General features: G+C 25.9%; 1 protein-coding gene across 3 annotated transcripts; it reads left to right on the top strand.

The window, feature by feature from the left end:
* The first annotated feature begins 2470 nt into the window (after positions 1–2470).
* Positions 2471–11985, top strand: LOC126906425 (MOG interacting and ectopic P-granules protein 1). 3 transcript variants are annotated; one of them, XM_050687044.1, is made up of 9 exons: positions 2471–2896; positions 3893–3968; positions 4049–6138; positions 6224–6500; positions 7348–7436; positions 10069–10481; positions 10547–10802; positions 11064–11204; positions 11291–11985. In XM_050687044.1, exons 2-9 carry the CDS (start codon positions 3926–3928, stop codon positions 11294–11296), a joined length of 3315 nt encoding a protein of 1104 aa, XP_050543001.1. In that variant the 5' UTR covers positions 2471–2896; positions 3893–3925; the 3' UTR covers positions 11297–11985. The 3 variants fall into 3 exon arrangements, with proteins under 3 accessions (XP_050543001.1, XP_050542999.1, XP_050543000.1); XM_050687042.1 differs by having other exon boundaries at positions 2739–2896; positions 11064–11219; XM_050687043.1 differs by lacking the exon at positions 2471–2896 and adding an exon at positions 3412–3435 and having other exon boundaries at positions 11064–11219.
* The last annotated feature ends 1579 nt before the right edge of the window (positions 11986–13564 follow it).

Genomic DNA, 13564 nt, shown 5'->3' with positions numbered 1-13564 from the left:
GTTGAAAGTATGTATAATTTTTTTATACATTAAATTTTAAGATAGAGTTAAATTATTATTTGTGATAAATTATTATAGAAAATAAAAAAACCTCATTTATTTATATAATTAACATTATAAACAAAAATAGTTTTAAATATATAATCATAAACTGTTAATCCATAATATTAAAGTATCAGCAATAGAATCTTATATGATATAAACCTCACAAATGTATCCTTAATCTACATAAACTTTTTAAAGGATGTTTTATTTTAAGCTAAACTTCTTTCACAAAGATTTATTACTAAAATTTCAGTATTTATTTTGTAACTGTATAGTATTTACTCTTAATTAATGCTATATTTTTGTCTGGAGCTCGAAAGAAAAAAATTATAATAATACCATTAAAATGTATTTATCTATTCTTTATCTATACTTTTGTTTATTAAGATGCTCTGTAGAGGAAATCATAATAATTAATACATAATAAACAATTTAATTAATATTATATTATGATATTAAACATGAATTTATATGTATGATTTTTTCACTTTGATTAATGAGTAGCTATGTTTTATATATATAATTAAGAGATTTTCTTTATATACACCTTATTTATTTTTGATAGAATCAAATTCACTATGTGTTTCAAATCAATCACTGGCATAATCATGGGGGAAGATAAGTGGTGTATGTCACCATAACTAAAACAATTATATGGCGAAAAATTTTTTTTTCAGTTTTAGAAGAAAATAAAAATTTTTGTTATGTACATCCCCTAAGGCCTAACCCTAATTACAGCAATAAAATCTATTTAATATATTATTATTCTTCTAATGCGTTACCAAAAAGTATTTTAAAAGAAACAAAGCCTTCAAAATATTTTATTTAGTATTGGCATGACTTAGAGATTTTGAGTCCAGATGGACATAATATCATTAGTAGTTAAGGCAGGGTTAATCTCCCCATTATTCTACATTTTAAAAACTATCTGAACCCCTTACAAAAGTTTCAAAATACGCCCTGTTATTTAGTATTATTGGTATAAAATAAACAATTATAAATTAAAAATATTGGAAATCCTGGGCACTAAATTAAATTCTGTACTAAGAATTTTTGGAAAAGAATGAAAAATATTTGTGTTTTGAAATTTAATGTTCTTTGAATATATTTGTTTGGTCTTTCAATTATTAAAAACTTTTTTTTTCTTTTTTTAATTAGTAATATAGTGACATTACAACTTTTTAGGTGAATTTACTAAATTATAATTTTCAATAGTGACTAGGTTTGGGAATTTAATTATTTTAATTTGGTTGTTATTCTGAATTCTATTTCTATTTAACGTTTGTTAAATGTAAAATGAATTGTTAACAAATACGTTATTCAATAAAAACTGTTGGGTTTATCCCAAAAAATGTATTAATTATTTTAAATTATGATTTTTTTATTAGCTTAATGTGACGATTCTAAATTTCAATGAATGTCTAAATTTTGTAAATTTAACTTAATTTTTCTGAATCATTTTGAATAGTTTCTTTTGAAGTTGTTTAAAGGCTAAAGAAAAGATGATCACTGAATTAAAAAAAATTTCCCCGTCTTTTCCGCGGTAACCTTCCCTACTGGTAGATCCCAGAGTAGCACAAAAATGTATTTACCCCCACCTAACAAATTCTGGGCGCGCCATCGCTTTTCTACGCATACATAAAATACAGGGGCCAAGCACCATACATTAATCAGTCTGGCCAACCTAAGTGCACAACTTGAAAACATAGACTTCTCCCTTTTCCCCACCTATTACTTAGCGTACATTTAGTTCTTAGCAATTTATAACGACCTAACATACAAAAGAAAAAAAAAGAAAAAGTCAACCTGTTCTGAAATTATTAAAATTTAATATAGAACACATATTTCAAATTTTTTAATTTTGTGACTATTTTTATCGAAAAACATGATATTTGAATTGTTATGCCCCAATAACAAACCTTCAAATGAAAACTTTTTTTACCACTCGTAATTTTACACTCGGTACATAATTTTTTTACTTTTAGAAACTCGCGTCTTAAAATTAACTAGGGCTATGTTTTCAAATAATTTTTAGATGCCTATTTTCATTTACTTGAATGATATGTTCTTTCAACCATCGATAAAACCCCCATTAGAGTAGTTCTACATGATTATTGTAGTGGTGCGTCTATGTTTTCTTTTGTCCTAGCTTATCTTTATCTTTTCAAAGTTCATTTGGAAGTAATATCCTCATCATGAATTTTCTCTGCTAACAGTTCCTTGTCCTGGCTGTTCTTTACGTCAGAGTTTGATCACGTGATCAGCAGCGCCATCTTGCTTGATTTTGATATTTTTGTTGGCTCCCTGTTGGCGTGTAATGCTCAGCTCGGCGTTCAACTCTATGGCGGCGGCGGACAGCACACAGCCTTAGCCGCCGAACTAAAAAGGCTTTCCCCCAGTTTGCGTGACGTGTGGCTTCGTGTGTGTGTGTGTGTGTGTGTGTATGTGAGAGAGTACGTTTAACGTCTTGCCTGTTAAGAAGAGGACGCATTGCATATCATAATTGTTATTTTTCTTTCAATTTTTTTAGATTTTTTTTTTTTTTTTTTTCAAGATAATTTTATTGCCCATAATGCTAGTGTTATACCGATAAATATGATAATTATTTAAAATTTTCAAATATTTTAGTGTTTTTTTTTATATATATTTATTTATATATATATGTATGTATGTATGTAAATACATATATTTGAGCAGTTATTGGAATAAGTCAGTGATGAGATTACATTTGCGTTAATTTTTTTGTGTCGATTCTGTCTGGTTGTCGTGTGGCGTAAACACAATTAAGACACGGCTACCCTTATATTTTTGTATTTCTTTATCACCGATCAATCAACGATTGCGTTAAAATGTGAGTTTCCTCGATAATTGTTCCTTTATTATTTTTCATTATGATTAAGATGTTTAAATTTACTTGGCAAAATTTTTAAATTTATTACATTTTATGAACGGTTGTTTTTTATACCTAAAAACTCTTATAAGAGTGATAGTGATAATGTGTCATTGCGGTGTTCTACAATCGACTGTCAATATCGTTTAATTGTAGTATAGTTAACTTCTAGGTTAGGTTTACCTACAGCTTCTGTTTAAGTTTTAATATTGTGTATGTTTAGATAAATGTTTTAACTATAGTTGTTACTATGGGAGTTTTATTGAATAGTCAATTTGAATTATTTTCTTATCATTGTTATGAATGTTATTGTACCGGAATTTACATTTATTCAACTATTCCAATTATTACTTGCTATATTACTCTTGAAATACAAAAATTTAATGTCAAATTGAAATATTATAGAAAATTATTAATTTTTTTTGAAATTATTACTTTTCTAAAATGTATTACTTCATTATTATTTAGGTCATTAATACACTTGTACATTTAGTACTTAAGTAAGTAGGTCATTTCTAAAATCTAACTAAACATCATTTTTCTCTATGTTTTAAAATACAAAAAAATTAAAATGTAAACAGTGATTATCTGTTAATTAAATCCAATTTAGTATTAATTTTTTTATGATGATGGAAAAAATTTAGTTTAATAGTTAGTAAACAGTCACTTAATATCTAATTCTTTTGATAAATAGGAATTTTTGAGTTCTCTGGGATTAATAAATTATGAACATACAAAATTTTAGAAAATATGAATTGTAACTTATAAAATACATTTTTGTTTTGAGTAAGTTTTATGTCATGATGCTTCATGTTCAAATACAAAAACAATTCCTCATTATATATTTTTGATCATAACCCTAAAATAATATCTATTAAGTAATAAAAAATATATATTTTATAAAGCTACATGTTTATAAATGGCTTGGAATATTTCTAAATGTTTAAATTTTTATAGATACAATTGCAAATTTGATTATTAATTAATACTATGGCTGATACTGAAATCAAGCAGACTAAAGAATCTGATTCAAGTAAGAATTTTTGTTTGTTAAGTTTAAAATGAATAAACTGTTAATAATAATATTTCATGTGCAATTTTTTTAAATCATAGGTATTCAAATTAATGGTGATATATGTGGAAATCAAAAATCTATAAAGTTAATAGACACAAATGATAAAAATCATGTATCCAGTGAAAATTCTAACAAAGTTTTAATAGAAAGTGAAAAAAAATTATCAAATAGTAATAATGAAAATGAAATTTGTAAATCAATTAAAGATCTTGAAAACTATGAAAATAAAAATATTAGTATCTGTAAATCTGATAGTATGAGTAAAGAATTTGATAATAATTTAAACAATTCGAGTAGTTTAGAAAATGACACTCTTAATGGTATTGAAGATTTAGATAAAAACAATGATCATAATGAACAAAATGAAACCAATAGATTTACAGAACAAACAAATAAAGATGAAGAACAAATAAAAGAAGTAGAAGATGTTACTGATGAAAATAATGTACATGATCAAAATGACACTGAAATTAAATCGGATAGAATAAAAAAATCATTGGAAGATTCAAGTATAAACCTTGATAAATCTGTTACTATTGTTAAAGTAGCAGATCCTTATCATTCATCTGATAATATTAGTAAGAAAAAAGTCAAAAGTTTACCAGATATTACATTGACACCTCGTAGAAGTTCTCGAAATATTAACAAATCTAAAAACTATTTAGATAAAGAAGAGGAAAAAAAAGAAGCAGTTATAGAGGATAGTGTTAGAGTATCACCATTGAAGTTACCTATGATAACATCCACTAAACCTATTGTTGTTAATGACACTAAAAAGTTAGTAGAAATTGCTGCTGGTACAAAACCTAAAAGTAATAAAAAAGAACCAACTTTAGTTATAATAGATACCAATATGCTTTCTGGAAGAAGTAATTTACCTATATCAGTTTCAGTACAATCTAGTACTCAGCAAAATACAATTAGTGTATCTCAAAATAATCGACCAATGCAAAATACTGTTAATCGTGTTCAACAACAACCGCAAACTACCATTAAACCATTTATTCTTTCAACTCCTCAAACATCACCTGTTCTTCCTATTTCTCCAGCTGTTCCTAAAACTCCTGTTATATTACCAACTCTTACAGATGATATGTTTGTTGTAGAAGCTCCATCATTTATTGTGCCGTATGTCTATGAAAAACCTCCTAAAAATCCTCTTAAAGAATTTGTTGAAAAAATTGAAAAAGAATTGAAAGAAAAAAGTGAAAATAACAAAGAGACAAATGATTTAAATGGTAAAAATAGTCTCTCATCAAATGACCATGAACCAATTGAAAAAACAAATGATATCAAAGATAAAGAGAGTATTAATTCAGTTGAAAGTGAAAAAATGGAGGTTGATGCTAATTATGGTACTAAAAAAGATGAAAAAAAAGAATCTATCTCAAATAAACATGATATATTGGAAAAAAATTTTCAAGAGAAAAGTAATGAGTCACATGAGAAAATGGATATAGATGGTTCAGACACAGTGAAAACTAATGAAGTTTCAACTAAAAACACGTTATCAGAACCTGTAGATGTTAAAAAATGTGATAGTATAACAGATCTCACTATTGAATCTGATGAAAAAAAATTGTCTGATTCAAAAGAAAAATCAAAGAATCAACAAAGTCTTAACTATTTTGAAAATCCACTTGGTAAATTTTTTATGCAAATAGGGGTAAATCTTGTACAAGAACATGTACAACTTGATTTATTAAGAACTCAAAGACGAAAAAGAGATCGAGAAGGTGACACATGTCCTGAAGAAGTACATATAGCAATTAGTTCACTTATAAAAACTTTAGAATTTAGTAAAGAAAATAACGATCCATTCCAATTTAACATGAAGAAATGTGAACTTTGTAATTTTAAATCTGAATCAAGTTTAGTGATGGCTCATCATTTAGAAACACCCCATATGACTGCTAACTACTGTTATAGATGTAATTTTTGTACTTTTCAAGTACGAAACCCTCATGAAATACTGCAACATATGGATTCTCATAACATAAGAGGCCGCTTAGAAAGAGGGCCAGCCTTACATCAATGTCCAAGTTGCCCATTTGAAGACAGTTATAAGGGTAAACTTACCAGACATTTGATTTCTTGTACAAAAAAATACCGTCCAGAAATAAATCAGGTAATTATAATCAAAATGTGTTAATACATATTTATTTTGTTATAAATTGTACAATAGTTATAAATTTTATTTTTTTTATATTTAGTCACCTCCATTAGATTGGGAACCTCCTGCCAAAATACCTAGAGTGTTAAGAAACAAACCATCTATGAGTCCTGGAAATGCTGTATATCAAGCAGCAATGTCTGGATTTAAACAATTTCCCAATCCTAATATGTTACAGCTACAACAACAACAATACAATAAGATGGTTTTAGCTTCTGGAGTGCGGGCTCGAAGTCGTGCCGTATTACCAGGGCAACGATTCCCTGGAATGGTTTCTTCATTTCCAACGCCTGCATTACCTAATCCATCACCTGGTGGTATTATCAATACTTTAATTATTTTTAGTGTGAAGTGATTAAACGTATTAGTATTTACGTATTTTTCCTTAATTTTAGTATATTAAACAATATATAGATTATTGGGTGCATAAAAAAAAAAAAATGACAGAGGTGTTATATTGAAAAAATAAGTTGGAGTACAAAGGATAGGAAAATATAAGGGATTATAATAAAGTTGAGAAAGGTACAAGGAAAATATAAGTTAGATTGGGTTAAGCTAAAGTTTTGTTCATGATCTTGTTCCTTATCCCATTCTAAGAATGAATTAAATGTAGTGCTTGTCTTACTATTAAATTTACCTTAATATCCAGACAAAATCATTATTTAAATATAAATTACAGAGATTTTTATCTTTGTTGAGAGTGACATTAACTAGATTACATTCATTTAATTTAGATAACACTTGATTTCGGAGTGTAATACAAAATTTATTTACAATTAACTAGAAAAAAAAAATTAGAATGATACGGATTTTCCTATTAACTTTAGGTAAAAGAGTAAACAACTTAACTAATTTTTCTAACCTTTTTCTATTAAAGTCCGAGTAAGGGAGTCTAGTTTTTAAAATATATGTAATTGTTTATCGTACTGTTGGTTTGCTATCAAACAATTTCTAGGTTAATAATATCATCATATACTTTATTTTATTATATGTAATTTACTTCAAAGATAAGTTGATCTTTGGAGGACCGTATAAAGTATTCATAGTACACAATTTTATTTAGTCTTTAAAATAAAAAGAAAGTTGTAAATTTTATTATGTTTTATATATGAATGATTTAAAATGTTTTAATTAAATCAGTACTGTAAATTTATTTTGTTATAGGTATCTTATTGAGGAATACAAGTATTAAACCAATAAATCAACCTATGATAGTTCCCACACCTTATTCACTTAACAACCACACATATCAAGTAATTTATTTTATGTATAATTATAATATAGTTATATAAGCAACACATATGTTATATGTAATATTTATATATTCTATTTATGAGTGGCTATGTTTTATATATATAATTAAGAGATTTTCTTTATATACACCTTATTTATTTTTGATAGAATCAAATTTACTATGTGTTTCAAATCAATCACTGGCATAATCATGGGGGAAAATAAGTGGTGTATGTCACCATAACTAAAACAATTATATGGCGAAAACATTTTTTTCAGTTTTAGAAGAAAATAAAAATTTTTGTTATGTACATCCTCTAAGGCCTAACCCTAATTACAGCAATAAAATCTATTTAATATATTATTATTCTTCAGATGCGTTACCAAAAAGTATTTTAAAAGAAACAAAGCCTTCAAAATATTTTATTTAGTATTGGCATGACTTAGAGATTTTGAGTCCAGATGGACATAATATCATTAGTAGTTAAGGCAGGGTTAATCTCCCCATTATTCTACATTTTAAAAACTATCTGAACCCCTTATAGTCTCAAAATATGTCACTGTTAGAGTAAAAAAAAACGTTTTTTTTCATGTTTAACAATTAACGTTTATGTTGATGACAACAAAACATTTAATTTTAAATATTTTAGTGTTAAATTATACAGGGTGATCGAAATCTGGTAGACACTTATTTTCTCAGAAACTATTGATTATTTAAAATTTTTGTAAAAAGAAAAAATATTAACTTTATAAAACTCTACAATAATATGAAGTTAAATAAATTTTTTTTTTATCCCTTCAGGGATAAAAATGTTTATTTATAATTTTTTAAAATGGGAACCACTATTTTTTATTTGATATTATGATAGAAAAAAAAATTACAAGCAATTTTGTTTTTATAAATTTTTTTATCCGAATAACTGTTTACGTTTTATAATTGTTTAAAGATTTTGACTTCCAGAAGAAATATTGTCATTTATTATGATTCATAATATCGGTGGCAGTGCAACCGGTATTTTTGTTAGATCCTTTAGTCTTACAAAACCATAGACTTAGTTATTAATAATACACCGAAAATAACTTGATCAATAAAATTTGGTTTATGCTACAGCAAATAAAAATAATGAATTCTGTATTTAGTACAGTAAAATGACAATAGAAATTTGGTCTAAAATTATTTAACTTAAACAAGCTGTAATGGGCGAACGGTTAATCGGATAAAAAAAATTATAAGAACAAAATTGTTTGTAATTTTTTTTTCTATCATATTATAAAATTAAAAATAAGGGTTCCCATTTAAGAAAATTATAAATAAGGGTTTTTATCCTTGAAGGGACGAAAAAAATAATGGTTTGACTACATGTTATTGTAGAGTTTTTTGAATTTGATATTTTTTTTTCTATAATAAAATTTAAAATTCTCAATATTTTCTGAGAAAATGAGTGTCTTACCAGATTTCAATCACCCTGTATAATATAGTGAGTTATTGGAAAAGACATTATCAGGGAATGTGAGAGAGCTTGGGGCCTTCCGTTTACAATTATGCTCTCCTCAGAAATTTAGCAATATCAAATGTATTGTTATATATAAATAACTATTTGGGAGGGGATAAAATTTTCACCTCTACCTCTTAAAAAATATTGACCATCAAACACCTATTTACATCTGATACATATATTTCAATATTTTTGATTATTAAATATATAAATTATAAAACAAACAAAATGTATAATAACACAGTAATTAGAGTATGTGAACTCAATTCTTATTATATGTAGTTTTGATTTAAATGCTGTGATTGGATCTCTACTAACAAAAAATGCTGACTAGAGAAGTATTTGATTTTGCCCTCCTAATATTATATAGTTATAATGTGAAGCTAAGAAGGAATTAATTTTATCATGGTGATTGGGCCCCATAGAGAAGAGGCAAAAGGAGTATTTGTCCTAGGCAGAAGTTTGTGAGGCGATAATTTTTTCAGGATCAAATATACCTTGGAAATTGGGACGTTTTTTTTTTTTTTTTTTTTAATTTATTTTAAAGATTATTGCCCAAATATGTATAATAAAAAAAAATACCGGAGAGTAATTAGCTACATAGCAAGAATAATTTTGATTAAAAATGTCTGTGTTTTATATTAATAATTGTGACTTTGGTTTATCTAAATAATTTAGATAAATTTATCGTTTATTTCAGAAACCCCTTAAGTACATAATTATTATTAAAAGACTGTTTATATACCCTGTATTATTTTTGTCTGAATTAAATTCATTTTATTTACTAATTTTATCATTAAATTAATTATGGGGGTATATGAGTGTCATAGCTCCCTATAACATAAATAATTATATGGGAAAGATTTTTTTCATTTGGGGGATGTGAAAATTTTTCTAATGTATATTCCCTTCAAAAACAAATCTCTCTACTACTTAACATACCTAAAGCTTTCTAGACCCCCTGCAAAATTTCTAAATACGCCATTGTTCCTAATACTATTTCAATTAGTTTCTAAATTTGATAATATTTAGCTCTGATATATATATTAATAACAAATTAAATATATTATTATTAATTAATAATAATTAAAAAAAAAAAAAAATTGAAGATAGTATCTCACATTACTATTATTAAATTTATATTTATTTTCTTTAGACAAATTCAAGTACTAATAAATCAGTGCAACAACCTAGTATATCAATTACTCCATTGCCACGATCATTTCCATCTAATAATACACAAATAACTTCTTCTTCAATATCAAAAGTTAGATCACAACAATCAAATCAATCATCATCTGTCAATAGTGGAAATAAACCAACTTTTGTCATTTGTGAAATATGTGATGGTTACATAAAAGATTTAGAACAATTACGTAATCATATGCAATGGATTCACAAAGTTAAAATACATCCAAAAATGATTTATAATAGACCACCTCTTAATTGTCAAAAGTGTCAGTTTAGATTCTTTACTGATCAAGGATTAGAAAGACATTTACTTGGATCACATGGTTTGGTTACTTCTAGTATGCAAGAAGCAGCTAATAAAGGAAAAGATGGCGGAAGGTAAAATATCAAATTCAATGTTTATTTTATGATAGTAAATAACTTGGATTCTTTTTAAATTTCAGATGTCCAGTTTGTGGTAGAGTGTATCAATGGAAATTACTTAACCATGTTAGTCGTGATCACTCTATGTCTTTGAAGCCTGCTCATTTATCATATAAATGTACTGTATGTACGGCAACATTTGGGATGTATAAGCAGTTCGAAAATCATGTATATTCTGCCCATAGTAACGTTGCTAAAAATTCAAGTAAAAAATCTCTTACTAATCAAACTGCAACATCCGCTTCTTCATCTTCTCTTGTGTCGTCTACTCCAAAGGTATACTAAATTTAATTTCCACATCATTTGCCTTATCATCATATCTTAATAGTCTTATAAATCCCGGATATTATTATTGAAAATTATAGTTAAAAGCTGTAATTTAGACTATTTTTTTAAATAAATGAATTTTAGTAGCAATTATTAAAAAATGTTTTATTCTATTTTATAACAACTATTTTGATACAGACTAAAAAATAATTAATTAATTTTTAAGTAATCAGTATAATTAGTCATAAAATTGTATTGTATTAATTTTAGCCCTTGAAAATAAATGACGAGATAACAATTATTCCACAGCCTCCCAAGGCACAAAATCTTTCTGTCAAAAATAATAATAGTAAACCAGTTACTATAGTTAGTAAGCAAAGCGCAACTCCTTCAGCTACTGCTAAGACCAAAGTAAATATAGAATGAGTAATACCTTTTTCTTATTACATTGTGGCTATTAATTGATTAAATTTTACTTAATTATCTTTTATTTTCAGGTGTAACATATAGAATGAATACGCTAAATCTATTTTTAATTTGAAACATTTGGGAAACATCAGGGTTGTTGCTGTTCTCCCTAGTTTAATGATCTAGGAAGAGTAAAATTATTAAATCTAAGGTGTGTAGCAAAAAAAAAATACGGGTAAAAAATTCTATGTGAATTAAATTATTTATCTGATATAATTTTTTAAAATAAAATTATTGTTGATATTGTAACTATGTTCTGTTTAACCCATTATGACTGTTTGTAAATTAAATATACTTTACTCCCAAACAATTAAAATATTTACAAATTGTTATAAATATTACTAATTAGAAATAATTTTATAATGATGTTATTCTCCCAGAATACTGTGTATATCCATGACTGTAAATAATTTGTTTATTTCTTAGTGGAGGTGTATCTATTTTTTGTATATCCAACAACAATCAATTACACAAATTTATTTTAAGTTGACCTCTTCCTTTATTTATTTTAATTATATTTTTATTATTATATTATTATTTTTTTTTACTTTGCCCAAAGCACTTATACTGTTTATGTAAATTAAAAATCATATTAAATTGAACTTACACATATTTCTAACGATTAGTTTAAAATTTAGTAAAAATCATTGTAAATATGCCTCTTAGGCCATACTATACTATACTTCATTGTACCATACAATATAGAACGAGACTATATTCTTAATTTTTCTATTCTAATAGAATCTAATGATGATGTATTAATTTAAAAAGACTGGTGATCATAATCTTATTTAAAGATCTTGTTTAAAAAAATGGAGTCAGTGGAATTGTTTTTCGCAGTAGTTATTAATCTTGAAGTTGTTGATTTTTCATTTGATAATTTTTTTATGTGACAAAATATAACTTTGAATTAAATTGTAAATTTTTACTTCAAAAACCCTTTTTGTTCTGAGTTATTTAACGGAAATTCAAAATTGATAAATTATTGTTTTATAATTAAAATAATATTCATTCTTTATCAACACTAAAATTGAAACTTTTTGTAATTCTTTAATGACAGTTAGATTACTACAAAAGTGTAGTTACCTCTATCAAAGTTATTCAGATGTGAATTCCGTTTTTACTAAGGTAGTAAAGAATATTATACAATATTATGACTATCTTATTTATAATGATTCAATCATTTTATGCTATAGAGTTGCAATTTTTCCCTGGACTTCATGAACTTTCACACTTTTGTTCTTATAATTGTTTCAATTTTGACGTTGTCAATCATTACAATTATTGTTATGGTATTATTGATAAACTTAATATATTCACCAAAGAGAAAAATCGCAGATCCGGTTCCGAGTGTCCGTATAATGTATAAATAAGAGAAACCTACAATGTAATATTACGTTTTAATAATAATTATAGAATATTTTTCAGAGTTCGGATCTGATTTTAATAGCATAACTATATTAATAATGCCCGTAGCAAAGTAATCCAATTGGCTCTTTCCCAATTGCAAACGTCACTCTAGAATTTTTGGGAATGGACATGATGAACATACATTCTATTTATCATCATAGATGTAAACAGAGGGGTGTTTTGACTACATTAGGACCCCTAGGATTACATTAGTACCCTCAACCAGATTTAGCATTCCTTCAAAGAATTTTAATGAATAATAAAATAATTTCATATATTATTGCATTAATATAAATAATTTTTTTTTAATATTGTGACGTGCGATGTTTTCAACTTGATACGATGTGTGATCTTTTGACTTATCGTTCAAAGAAATCGGTCCTATGATAGCTGAGAATAAGTGGTGACAGGCATAAGCTGAACTTATTATAAAATATTTTTCGAGAAGATATATAGAATATACTATCTCTATTAGTATAAATTAAAAAAAATCTGTTGCCTTTATTCTTAGTGTTATGGCCTATCTATATTTATTAAATCTATGATATAACAATTGGGGCCATGTTACGTGGTGCAATCTAGTTGAAAATACCTAATTCTCAATAAATAGATAGAACTTGCATAGAATCTCAAAAACTTTTTTCAATCGTGTATAAAAAAGATTTGCATTTACAAGATGAAGCAGAAAATATTAATATAAAAATAAATATTAATTTTTAAATAAAAATATTACGAAAATTAAAAATAATAATATTTAATAAAATAAATCATTTATTAACATAATAATATTATTCATATTATAATTTGAGTAATAGAAATAAAAATTATTCATTACATTTATTCATGGACTAAAAAAAATTAGCATCTTAGGTAGTTTTTCGGTATTGTCTGAT

The sequence above is a fragment of the Daktulosphaira vitifoliae genome, unplaced genomic scaffold (assembly GCF_025091365.1).
Source record: "Daktulosphaira vitifoliae isolate Bord-2020 unplaced genomic scaffold, ASM2509136v1 Scaffold_4, whole genome shotgun sequence".
Taxonomy (NCBI): Eukaryota; Metazoa; Arthropoda; class Insecta; order Hemiptera; family Phylloxeridae; genus Daktulosphaira; species Daktulosphaira vitifoliae.
Note: the sequence above shows the minus strand (reverse complement) of the source record. Positions and strands in the feature narration are given on the sequence as shown.

Coding starts and splice junctions, on each gene's coding strand:
- LOC126906425 (XM_050687042.1), top strand. CDS start 3,926: ATGGCTGATACTGAAATCAAGCAGACTAAAGAATCTGATTCAA. Junction 6,501..7,347: donor ACCTAATCCATCACCTGGTG/GTATTATCAATA, acceptor ATTTTGTTATAG/GTATCTTATTGAGGAATACA. Junction 10,803..11,063: donor TTGTGTCGTCTACTCCAAAG/GTATACTAAATT, acceptor TATTAATTTTAG/CCCTTGAAAATAAATGACGA.